Source organism: Lissotriton vulgaris, chromosome 4_1 (assembly GCF_964263255.1).
Source record: "Lissotriton vulgaris chromosome 4_1, aLisVul1.2, whole genome shotgun sequence".
In the NCBI taxonomy this organism is placed as follows: Eukaryota; Metazoa; Chordata; class Amphibia; order Caudata; family Salamandridae; genus Lissotriton; species Lissotriton vulgaris.
Genome location: NC_141691.1, coordinates 219951711 through 219964710, shown reverse-complemented (window position 1 = coordinate 219964710; position 13000 = coordinate 219951711). Strand labels below are relative to the sequence as shown.

Genomic DNA, 13000 nt, shown 5'->3' with positions numbered 1-13000 from the left:
CAGCCCATATGCCTCGAACAAAGATTTGAAATGGTTCACACAGTTTTACGGAAGAATGTGTGATCAGGCTTCATCCTATTTGTCTTGGCGCCATGTCTAAATATGTGCCAGAATGCTACCTGGTCCCCTAAGCGTGTATTGGGTCATACTTCTTAACATCAATAAATATTGTACAGATATTTCAGTCTTTGACCATATCTCTATTAACCCCTTCGCTGCTCGTGACGAGCTCAGCTCGTCATGCAGTACACTGGTCGTGTGCTTATGGCGAGCTGAGCTCGTCATGAAACAATGGTATTCATATGAGCTCAGCACCCAGCGGGAATTGCCTTAGCAGTCAAGGTGTTAAAAAAAGACTTAAACTTGACTTTGTGATGTTCGGACTCTCTTTGTATGGCAGGATGAGAAGCTGTTCTGTCATTCAGAGGTGAAGCCTTTACTGTATCCAGTTGAAGGGTTGAGTCAACCCTCAAAAAACTGACTGTAGTCCAGTCAGTTTTTTGAGTGCAAAAAAACGATGGATTTGGGCCCAGATCTTTGGACTGGGGTGAATGTGTGACATTGATCCACATTCTGTCCATCACCTGTTTTGTTTGCAATACCGCCATAAGTGCGCTGGGGATGCTCAGACGTGGGTCCCAGGCACTCCACACCACTGGAGTCAAGCTAGCCGGGCTGATGAGGTGTTACCTCGAAACCGGTCCGGTCCTCGGATGCTTGATTCCGTTCTGGGAAGGACATGGCTTTTGTAGTTCGGACTGGACTGTTCCCATGGGGCACAGGGTCAGAGCTGATTTGCATATCGCCATTGTCTAACCCAGGGTGGTGTGGAGTGCAAAAAAACGATGGATTTGGGCCCAGATGTTTTGACTGGGATGAATGTGTGACATTGATCCACATTCGGTCCATCACCTGTTTTGTTTGCAATGCTTTTTTTTATAGCACGAACAGTTGCTTCACAAGAAGTTATCTTCTGCTAACCAATAGCTAATTCATGGGGGTTCAACTTTTCTACAAAAAGGAATCTCTCAACTTCTTCTTGAACAGTGCTTCCAATTTTAACATTTTTAAATCAACTGGAAGCACATTCCACAGCTTTGCTGTTAATGGCTCGAAAGAATGGCCGCCCCTTCTAAAAGACTCTAGGTACTTGAAGTAGTTAGTCCCTGACTAAACAAGAGACCGACTCTCTACTGAAACTCACAAAACCTCCTCTGAGGCAAATGGATCTCTTTTTCTGAACCACTGGAAATTTAAATCAACAGGGCCTTAAATTTAATTTGCTCATTTACCGGCAGCCTATGTTGTTGCTTCAAATTGCCATAAAACAGAATTTTGTCTTGGACAGGTGAGAATCAGCCATGCGACTGCATTTGGAACCAACTGTAATTTATTTACCAAACAGGTAGGGACCAAGATAAAGTGAGTTTGCATAATCCAACCTAGAGGTAACTAGAGCGAACAGAAATAATTCGAACTCTGCACTGGTTTTTAGAGATTTCAGTATGCTAAAACAAGCCACTGAGGCTGTCCAAATCTGTGACCTTAACAAGGAGACTTGGTCATTTTCTTACCACTGTGGATGGGACTGGCAGTACCCCAAAGTCAATTGGCCACAATTGCAATAGGTTGAATTGGCAATGGCTGCTAAAGAAAAGTAACTAAGATTTTCCAGAGACCAACATAAGGCAACTCAATCATTCAATCCTTCATTAATTCATTGTTTATTGTGGGACAACCCACAAAACATCGCACAAATAAATCTTCAAAATACAATAAATCTTCAAAATACAATGCATTAATACAACATTAATTAGATCTTCCCACAACATTTCGTAAAATTAAAGTAAACAGATCATAAAAATATCAAATATTGCGTGTATAAAAGTAAACCTTTAAAAGTTTTGGCCGTATGCACAATACAATAGATTAAATAACTAAAGTAGAAGACCCTAAGATTTCCTTAATGCCCACACTGAGTACAGGTAACTGCCGATACTTGTAAAGAAAGGTTACTATCGACCTGAAGACTGGATGCACTACATTAAAATTCCTTATTCACAGTGCTACAGAGGGATCTAATCCAGGACCTTCTTGGTTTTGCATATGCTTGGCTAAAGAACATTAGATGAGTCCGATCTTCATTTGCATATTTACAAAGTGCACTGGAATAACCATTATCTTCTTCCACTTATTAGTGAATTTGTTCCCTTTTTAGTATGCCCAACCTAAACCTTTATGTAGAAGCGTGGGGGGTGGGGGAGAGGGTGCATACACATTTATGTATGGTTCTGGAGCTGGTTTAAGGGTTAAAAACTAACTGCCTATACATCCGCCTTGCAGGGCATTGGATAGTATTTGTTTTGTTTACCCAAAATGCCTCCTTGACCCTTAATTGGGTGTTGCTGTTTACCAATGTAGGGTTATTCTGGTACAAATTCAAACCTACGTCGGTGAAATTTGTTTTAATGTGGAAGAACCATTGGATAAGGTTACAATTCTCGTGGTTCATTACTTCTTCCAAAGCATGTGTATTGAGAGAAGGATCAAGTGTTGCCCACAGTCTTATCCAGAATAACAAAGGACTTAGTGTAGCTAGATCACCGATTCGGTTTAGTTCTGTATCATAGAACATGGGAACCAACGGTGTGCTCCTGGGTAGGTTAAATAGTTATCAAAAAAAAAAATCTTCCCATTAGTACTTTCTGCTCCCCATATTCTTGCCCAATAAAGGGCAGCAGCCTGGTCTTTAGACCTAAAGACCTTGATTATTGGGGTTACAGATATTGGGGTGGTTATTTTATACTTCTTACTAAATGCGAAAGCACTGTGGTGAAGGGTCATTTCGTTTTTTTGGAACTGTGACTTCAAGGTGCCTGCTTTGTCCAACCTAACACCCAGATAATCGAACTTTTCTGTAGTTTGCAATTTCACCTCTTTCCAATTAGTGTTTTCTGCATATATTATTGAAACCCCAAAGTTCTACTTCCTTGGCCAAACCAGCCACGTAAATATTCAATACAGTGGGACTGAGTGCAGAGCCTCCCTATGGGGAGAGGAACCCCATGTTTCAGCTCTTTGCAACTGGAGAAAAGAAAGAGATGGACGTCAGGCACTCTATCCCCCAGAAACGACTGGAGACATTGTTTGGTCCTGCCGATCACACCTGCTGGTCTGATACTATTTTAGAAAGCTTTCAGGGACGCTTTATACACTGCCCTAGCTTCCTCTTCATATTGCTTTCCCCATTATCTTTCCAGTAGTTTACAGTGATCTGTTTTCTCCTGCAACCCAGGTGGAAACCAGAGCACCAGGTTAACCCCTTTCTAATGGGACACATTTTCCAGTAGCCTGCAATAAGGATGTATTGAAACTCAAAGCATCAGAGTCTGAATTACCCTTCAAGCAAATCCCAGAGGGGCCCACACCTCAGGCAGATTAGGCTCTTGCATTTCATGACATGATATACTGGAATTGCTGGCTTGGCACCTCTAAATGCAGGAAAACAGCAAAAAGGGCACCAAGAAGTAATCAGACCATGCTAGTGATTGATTGTTTTTAGGCTGCAGCAATCGGAGAAAAATCAGTGACACAAGTATGTGGGACCACACCTTTTGTTGAAGATTTAAATCTGTCACCAACTACATCAATCCACGCGCCACCTTACAGGCAGGATAATCTATATAGGCGTTGAAATCTCCCAGTATTGTGAAATTAGGAAACTGCAGAAGGAATGGTGAGACTGCAGTAGCTAGTGCCTCACCAAAATGTGTCCCATATATTGCTAAATGAGAAAAAGGTGCTTCTGAAAAGGAAGAATTATGGCACATTTTGCTAGACAACACTAACCCCTCTGCCTCAACAACCTACTACTCCAATTTCTCCACTTAACAGGAAAAGCATGACTGAAATCATGGCAACCTCTCCTCCCTTTTTGTTTTCCCAATCGGAGTGTAGAAGAGTATAGCCATCTGGTATGGCTCCGGCAATGGCCACACCAGAGGACGCATTTAACCATGTATCAATAAGGAATAGCACATTCCGAGGGCCTCACAGCTGCGGCAAACATGGTATAACCCCTGCTTCCTACACCACTTAGCAAATATTCCACTGATTCCTTGTTGAATGAGGCTCAGAAACTTGGATAAACTCCTAGGGATCTTATATTGCACAACTGCCGGTGGAGGGCAGCCCTAGCGAAATTACAGCTTCCATCGAATTCAGGAGTCCTAGGTGGTCTAATTTGTTTTGCTTCATTGTTTAGCAAATCAACTGTAGTGTCTTGCCTGGTGGTGTCGCTGGTGGCACTGGGGATGCGTCCACTAACAGAGCTGACCTGCTTGACTAGGGGCAGCTGGCAAACCCTAAATTCCTCCTCACTTGCGTCCTGCATCCGTGTTAAGTCTTCTTAAGTGAACTGGCCATCTCTCTAGATGAGACTTACATTGATGGACAGAGCAGGCCTCTATACTCCAGGCCATCTGTTCCAAAGTGGACACTGCAGAAGACTTACACCCAGGCCAGTTTTTCATCTATATTCCACTTGCTGACTCCTGCGATGCCAATGGCAGGTGTAGACCACTGAACCAACCACAAACCTCCTTTTTGATTGCCTGTATACATTAGGTAACAGACAGACTCTAATAACCTGGATCGCAAAAGCAATGATTACCCCTACTCTGATCTCCCAACAGCACTTACATGAAACTTGGGAGGCAGAGTTTGGCAGAGCTTTGCATAAAAAGTGTGTGTGGATTCTGGAGTATCCCAGCAAAATCACCTGTAATGCCTTCTCCAATGGACACAGATTACGTCCTTCATAGAGCTTCTCTCTCACAATCAAGTTCTCATTGTATATTACGAGCTGCCCCAGACACGTGCGCCCATTACGGCTCCTCAGCAGCCGACCTCAAACACGCTGTGCGGCTGCCCAACCCTCTCACACTATTGGCGGGTAATCCTCCAAATGCTCTCAGCGACCACAGCTCGACTCATTAAGTAATTGAAAGTTAGGAGCTATGTGGATTTACAAAGATCGAATAGATACAAAACTGCCTCCTGCTTTATGGTTTTGGCCCTCGCAATGGCAAACCAGGCAATAACACTGCAATAGAAGAATGATGTCCCCTCCAGTAGTGAAGCATGGAGAGCAGCAGTGAGGTGACGGGCTGAATAAGAGGCAATAGAGCTTCACAGAGAGAAAGCTAAGAGCCTACGGAGACTACCTATAGCCCCGATCTGGAGCCACTGAGCCTAGAACAGATTTCCTCCCTCCTCTCCATGATACTAAATTAGCAAAATGCCCTTGTTGAACTCGCCCAAGATGCAGGTACTGGACATATCCTTTCACAACATGGGCGTGGGGAGGGAGTAGAGGCCTTTTATGCCTCCCAACCACCGCAACTTAGATCAAAACATTGCCTCATATGGTTAACACCTACTGGACAAAGTATACAACTATCTCAGTCACCTGTGTGACGATTGTACTTTAGTCCATATCCAGCAGGTCCGGTTCATTCATTGCTCATAATGTCATATATTCTTACTATATTCGCTTCGTTTTTGCCATTTCTTGAAATACATCACTATGCACTTTTGTTACACTTAGTATTTTAATTCATGTGCTTTTTGTTTCCGCTATTCTAAATATTCATTGTTATTCTATCAGAATTAGTGCCTTTCTATCAGAATCGGAGTGCGTTCACTTCCGTGAAGCCTTCGTATACCCCATCATGTGATCTGTGTCAATGCTAAAGGCCGCTGTTGATTGGTTATGTTGCCGATCACGTGACCGGACATCCAGTTTTTGAATACTCGTAACATTTGGCGCGTAACTTTACCATTGAGAAATCGAGAAGTTTGTACATCTGCTGTTTCAGACCTCCCGGTCTTTTGTAAGTACACCCGATAGTATCGATATGTGCTAAACTACAATGTTGCGCGTAATGTATATATTGACTAGAATATTTTGAATGCGAATTACTGTATTTCAACTAGATTGTTATGACAGAAGTTTAAGATATTGAATACTTTAGGTATCTCCTACCACGTACAGAAACGTTACTCCTTTTTCGATGTTATGCTAATTTGGCATTGTTATATGGAGCTCCCCCTCCAAGTTTGCTACAATTCCACTTTTACCCTCTCTAGAGGTGGATGCTTTCATACACACCAGATAAATTATTTCCCTTTGCTGGATACCTCCCTCCACTATTACCTACTACTTACTTAACAGAACACCACAGCAAGGACGACAATTTGAGACCCTCTGATAGCCCGAAATGCTATGGTGATGACCCTGCTAAACATGTGATGAGATGTATGTATCTTTACATGTACGGAAATTCAATAAAATCTTTTAAAAAGTTATAGCACTTTCCACTTACTGTCATTTAAAAGAGCCCAAATTTTAAGCAGATGCTTAGCTTAGGGAAGCATCTAGCACGAATTACCCAGCCTTTAATCTAGGTTGTTGCCACCCCAGGCTTTTTATAGTCCATTCTTTTTCACAGCATTCCTTACACTGCCGTATAGCTTATGGATGTTTGTTTGCATCCTCTAATTTGATATGCCTTTCCTCATTATCAACCCACACGATTTGCCTGCCAACTGTCAGAACATTTCTCCTTTGAGCATGTTATGTAATTCTGTTTTTTAAATATGCTCTACCCGCTGTTGTATTTTTTAGGATTGTCTATGTCTTAGACTAAGAACAATATGACCAACGCACACAGTAAACTACCAGTCCCAGTTTCGAATACAAGAAATAACAAGCAGGAAAAGGCGCAATAGCCACTAAACGCAAACAAAAACTTTCAAAATTGCAGCCCACAAGTGAACCAATTATTTAGTGTTTATTAAAATTAATTTGTTTACCTAGGCTGAGGGACTAAAAATATACTTAATTTCAATAAGTAATATTTCACATATAGTGCAAATGTGTTTTTCGATTCTTACCAAATTGATGGCAGCATTGAATTCTGAAGAACATATGTCCTGTCCAAAAATAAAAATATACTCCTAATCATGATCTGTAAAACAAAGAAAATGTGTTGATTCAATTCTAGCATGTTATTTTGGGTCTCAAATCTAGCACAATACATAGGAGTAGCAATGTGGTTAAAATGCATAACACGTTCTGAGCAACCCTAAACCAAAAAGGCTACAGGCTGAACTAAAGTTAACCACAGTAGTAACATCTATACAGAAACAAAGCATGGAATGTGCTGCACCAAACTATGTACCATCATTTAAACCTGGGAAGAATTGGTGACTTCAGTTTCAGCACAGTTTGAAGTTACTGACCAATGCATGCAACAATGAAACAATTTAAACACCGTAGAGCATGTAACTGCTGCGTCGGAGGTCTGGCCGGTCACCGCAAGAAATGAATTAATCAGAACATCAGTGGAGACGGTGATAATATTAAACTAATACACGTTGCAGTGATAAGCAGGTAATATTAAAGTAATGCATGTTGCATTGATAAGCAGGTAATATTAAAGTAATGCACGTTGCGGTGATAAGCGGGCGCTGCACTGAAATCTAAAGCATGACGCCCGTGCAGAGAAAGTAATGTGAAGCGGCCACCATGCAAATGATTTTTTTTAAAAGCGGCATATAATAGAAGCAGAAGGGGCCTGATAGAGACAGAGACGGAGGGAGTGCGCGGGCAGGCAGTTGTTTTGCTAACGCGCCGTACACGTACACATTTGCTGTCCCTCGAGCCCTACGCAGTACTCGTGCACATGTCCTATCCTCCTGCAGACTCAAAACCCACAACAATAAATCTCGCAAAGGCAAGCAGCGCATGCGCTGCGTCACTTGGCGAGATCTAAACACAGAATAACATGACCACTGCTCAAATTAATTACATTTTTCCCTATACTAATTACCACTAATCCTGTTTGGGTTCCAGAGCAGCATGCTACTCATCAAAAAGCGCTTCAACATCTCATCAGGGGTAGCAAGCACTATATAAATGAAAATCTTCTCCTTCTATCCCTCCACTATCCTTCTCAATCCAGATAATGGACTAACATATCCACCGCTCAAATTACTTTCATAGTTCACTATACTAATTCACCACTTATCCGTTATGGGTTCCAGAGTAGCGAGCTACTCGCCAAAAATGCACTTCAACACCTCATCAGGGGTAGCAAGCGCAATATAAATGCACACTTTTTCCCTCTACTATCCTTCTCAATCCAAATAACTGACTAACCTATCCAGCACTCAAATTATTTACATATTTCTCTACACTAATTCACCACTAATCCTTTATGGGTTGCGGAGTAGCGTGCTACTCGCCGATAAATCGCTTTGACACCTCGTCAGGGGTAGTAAGCGCTATATAAATGCAATTACAATACACACTTTGGCAAGTCTCTGCTTTCACCCTTTGTGTCTGTTTTGTAATTTCTCTCCCTCCTTTTCAGTTTATGTGCTTTTTTGCTTCATGGTCAATATCAGAGGAGAAAAATTAAGTACCTGTTCTCCACAAGCAATGGCTAAAATTAGCACTGCATGAGGGCTCACACACATAGCTACAGCGGTCTGCTGCAGACACTTAACAAGCATTTTCAACCTTGCAAATTCTGCAAGTCTACCTAGACTTCAGATCTGCTCTGTGAAAGCATTTTCTCTCATCTTCCGATACAACAATGCAGCATGTCTTGAGTTTGCATTAAGGGAAAGTAGGACATAGAAGCAGTTTAGGTGCAAGTACAACTAAAAAAAAATACACCTTACACTATTCTGCAGAATTGAAAGTTAAAATCAAATTAAGAAGTAAAAATAGCAAAGTAGTGTAAAAACCTTGGGAGAAATAGGTAACAGATGACCTAAATAAGCAGGTATGCAATGTGGATACACACTGCAACCAAGATCCTACTGTGACTATCATAAAATCGTATGGGGGCATAAATTGGGAGGATAAAAACAGGAAGAATATTGGAAGAATAACAGTCAGGTGCTCTGGGAAGTTGTGGAAGCTGTACAGTAGGGTGTAAGATTTAGCAGGAATATAGTATAACCTGTGCTAGATGACTCACTGCAGCAGTAATTGAAAACTGTAACGGGTTAATATTAATCAATTAAATACTGCTCCATTCATTTTACTTGGAAGGATGAAATGCTTACACGGACCTTAAAAGAGATTTTAACATTAGATTAGGAGGCCACACCAGATGCCAAGAGCAAGCAGTTAACTAACTGAGGCATCTCGCCTGCCTCAAATATTTTAGCACATTGACTTTCTGTTTTGGTAATGTTACTGCTTACAAACGGTCTGATTTAAAACCACCAACAAACAGCAGTAAAATCATGTACTTACCATTTGTCGACAATGATCCTGCCAGCATTTGTCTATTTTCTTTAGAAAGAGAACGCTATCTAAGGAATCCGTGAACAAGAGTTAAGAAAATCTTTGCATGAATTCAACAACATCAATAAAAGCATTCATAGTCAGCCTGACAGAAAAGAAGGGAAATGTTACTTACTCCGCAAACATTCATTTGTAACATGCAGGGTTATAGATTGACATGATCTGCACAAACTTTCCATCTAGTGTTGGGCCCAGACATTAGAACTTTCGAGGTACGGGATGTGCTGTAACGAACAAGTTACTTACCTTCGGTAACGATATATCTTTAAGAAACATTAGTTAGTATTAGATTCCTTACCTTAGAATATCCCCAGGCGTCAGTCTGGATCCAGAAACTTTTGCGTAGCAGTACCCCTGCGCGTCGGTAGGCGTCGACTGCAGGCGTCCCCTGCGGCTCCGCGTCCGTCGTCGTGCGCTGTGATGACGTCGCTGGAGTATATAGACGCCGCCTCCGCGTGTTGACGTCAGTTCTTTGTACACAGCTTTTGCGCGCCAGAAAACGCAGAGCCGTGTGAGAACCAACACTGGTGCCATTTTGAAACTAGGGCCCTGAAAGGGATGTCCTTAACCCTAGGTATCAGTTCGCAGAACGGGAAGGATGGGTGGGTTCGGTAAGGAATCTAATACTAACTAATGTTTCTTACAGATATATCGTTACCGAAGGTAAGTAACTTGTTCATCTGAAAGAAACACGTTAGTATTAGATTCCTTACCTTAGAATAGATACCCCAGCAATACCAACCCCGGTGGTGGGTCTGCGAACCAATACATTCCTACACCAGAAAGTCCTGGAGGACAGAACGGCCAAAGAAGCCATTCCTCCGGACTTGACTGTCCAGGCAGTAGTGCCTCGCAAAGGTGTGCAGCGAGGCCCACGTAGCCGCCTGGCAAATGTCCTGCAAGGGGAGTAGTAGCCGCCGTGGCCCGAGTGGAATGGGCCCTCAGCCCAACAGGAGGCTCCTTTCGAGCCAAAAAGTAGCACGCTTTGATGCACAGAATGACCCACCGAGAGATGGTCCGTTTATGTACCGCCCGTCCCTTCTTCGCACCCACGTAGCCAACAAACAGTTGGACATCCACCCGGAACTGGCGTGTGCGATCCATATAAAATGAAAGCGCACGTTTTGGGTCCAGACGATGGAGCCGCTCTTCATCCTTCGAAGGATGCGAAGGCGGGAAGAAGGAGGGGAGGGTGATGGACTGCCCGATGTGAAAAGCAGAAACTACTTTGGGCAGGAAAGAAGGTCTAGTCCTTAGAACCACCTTGTCAGGATGAATGGACAGGAAAGGGGGTTGGACAGAAAGAGCCTGGAGCTCACTCACTCTCCTGGCAGAGGTGATGGCAACCAGGAAAGCCGTCTTTAAAGTCAGGAGACGGAGAGGACAAGAATGAAGGGGCTCAAAGGAAGCACACATCAAAAATGTTAGAACCAGGTTCAAGTCCCACTGAGGCATCACAAACGGAACAGGTGGATACATGTGTGTGATGCCCTTCAAGAATCTCGTTACAATTGGGGACTTGAACAAAGAAGGCTGATCAGGAAGCCTTAGATAGGTTGAAAGGGCCGAAAGGTAGCCCTTGATAGTGCCCAGAGCAGAGCCCTGCTGGGCAAGAGAGAGAAGAAAAAGAAGAACCTCGGAAAGAGGGGCAGAAAGAGGATACACAGCCTTTGCTGTGCACCATGCCACAAATCTGTTCCACCGACAGGCGTATACCGACTTTGTGGAGGGACGCCTGCCTGCCAGAATTACATCACAGACTTCAGGAGGCAAGTCAAATGGCCTCAAATACCGCCGCTCAATCTCCAAGCATGGAGGTGGAGACTGGACAGGTTTGGGTGGAGGACCGTCCCCTGCTGCTGCGACAGAAGGTCCTCCTGAAGGGGCAGGAGGATCGGGGGACCGACTGACATGCTGAGTAGCTCGGGATACCAGTACCTTCGAGCCCAGTCCGGAGCCACAAGCATAACTTGGGCCCGGTCGCGCCTGATCTTCTTCAGCACTCTGGGCAGAAGTGGTATAGGCGGAAAGGCGTATAACAGACCGCAACTCCACTCGCGCCGAAAGGCGTCGCCGTGCGAGTGCCGTCTTGGAAACTCCAACGCGCAGAACTGATGACATTGCACGTTCTCTTCTGTGGCGAATAGATCTAACCAAGGCTCTCCCCATTGCAGAAAGAGGCCTTGCGCCACGTCCGAGTTCAGACGCCATTCGTGATCCATCGAGCACCGACGGCTGAGTTCGTCCGCCCTGGCGTTCAGAGAACATGCCAGGTGTTGAACCGTCAAAGTCGCGCCCTGACGTTCCAGCCACTGCCAGAGGCGCAGAGCCTCCTGGCAAAGGGTCCACGACCCCACCCCGCCCTGTTTGTTGCAGTACCACATGGCGGTGGTGTTGTCGGTGAACACCTGCACTACACTCCCGTTGACAAAGGGGAGGAATGCCTTCAGTGCTAGACGAATCGCCCGTAGCTCCAACAGGTTGATATGGAGCCGGGACTCCGCCGGAGACCAGATGCCTCTGATCTCCGCCTCTCTCAAGTGGCCTCCCCAGCCCTAGAGGGACGCGTCTGTCACGACAAGGTGCTCCGGTTGGGGAAGGGAGAGGGATCTGCCTCTGACCCAATCGCGGTCCGTAAGCCACCACTGCAGTTGTCTCGCAGTGCCCTCCGAGATCAAGACGTGGTCGGACAAGTTGCCCTGATGCTGGGCCCACTGAAACTTCAGGTCCCACTGCAGAGCCCGCATCCGCCACCGGGCGTGATGCACCAGAAGGATGCAGGAAGCCATCATCCCCAGCAGCCGCAGCGTCAACCTGACCGAAACCCGGGATAGCGGCTGAAAGATGGGAATCAAAGCCTGTATATCCCGGACCCGCTGTTCCGGAGGATAAACCCGAAACTGCGCCGAGTCCAGAACCGCTCCGATGAAAAGGAGCTTTTGAGAGGGACACAGGTGTGATTTCGGCACATTGATGGAGAACCCCAGGTCGTGCAAGAGGTCTGCCGTCATCTGAAGGTGGTGGACGACTGTCTGGGGCGAGCCCGCCTTCAACAACCAGTCGTCTAGGTAGGGGAAGACTGAAACCCCTAACCTGCGCAGATGGGCTGCGACCACCGCCATCACCTTTGTGAACACCCGTGGGGCGCTGGTAAGGCCGAAGGGGAGCACGATAAACTGAAAGTGCTCCTGGCCTACCGTGAACCGCAGGTAACGCCGGTGGGCCAGCAGGACGGGGATGTGAAAATACGCATCCTGCAAGTCCAACGCTACCATCCAGTCTTGCGGGTCGAGAGCAGCCAAGACCTGAGCCAATGTCAACATCTTGTACTTCTCCTTCCGGAGGTACCCGTTGACGTTCCGAAGATCCAAGATAGGACGTATGCCCCCTTTGTCCTTCTTGGGCACCAGAAAGTAGTGGGAATAGCAACCACGCCCTACTTCTGGCCCAGGAACGCGCTTGATGGCCCCCTGGGCCAAGAGGGCCGTAACTTCCTCCTGCAGAAGTGTCAAGTGGTCCCCCGACACACGGTGGTTCTGCGGTGGCATGGCTGGAGGAGTGGTCTCGAAGGGGAGGGAGTAGCCCCTTCGGATGAGTTGCAGCACCCACCTGTCC

The 13000-nt window shown here is 45.2% G+C and overlaps 1 protein-coding gene across 1 annotated transcript in view; it reads right to left on the bottom strand.

The window, feature by feature from the left end:
- CUL4B (cullin 4B) overlaps positions 1-13000 on the bottom strand; it is a 938104-nt gene that overhangs the window by 748506 nt on the left and 176598 nt on the right. The window contains exons 5-6 of the mRNA XM_086918515.1: positions 9335-9404; positions 6958-7031 (exon numbers count right to left, since the gene is read on the bottom strand). Coding sequence (XP_086774641.1) covers positions 6958-7031; positions 9335-9404 — 144 coding nt within the window. The remainder of the gene's footprint in view (positions 1-6957; positions 7032-9334; positions 9405-13000) is intronic.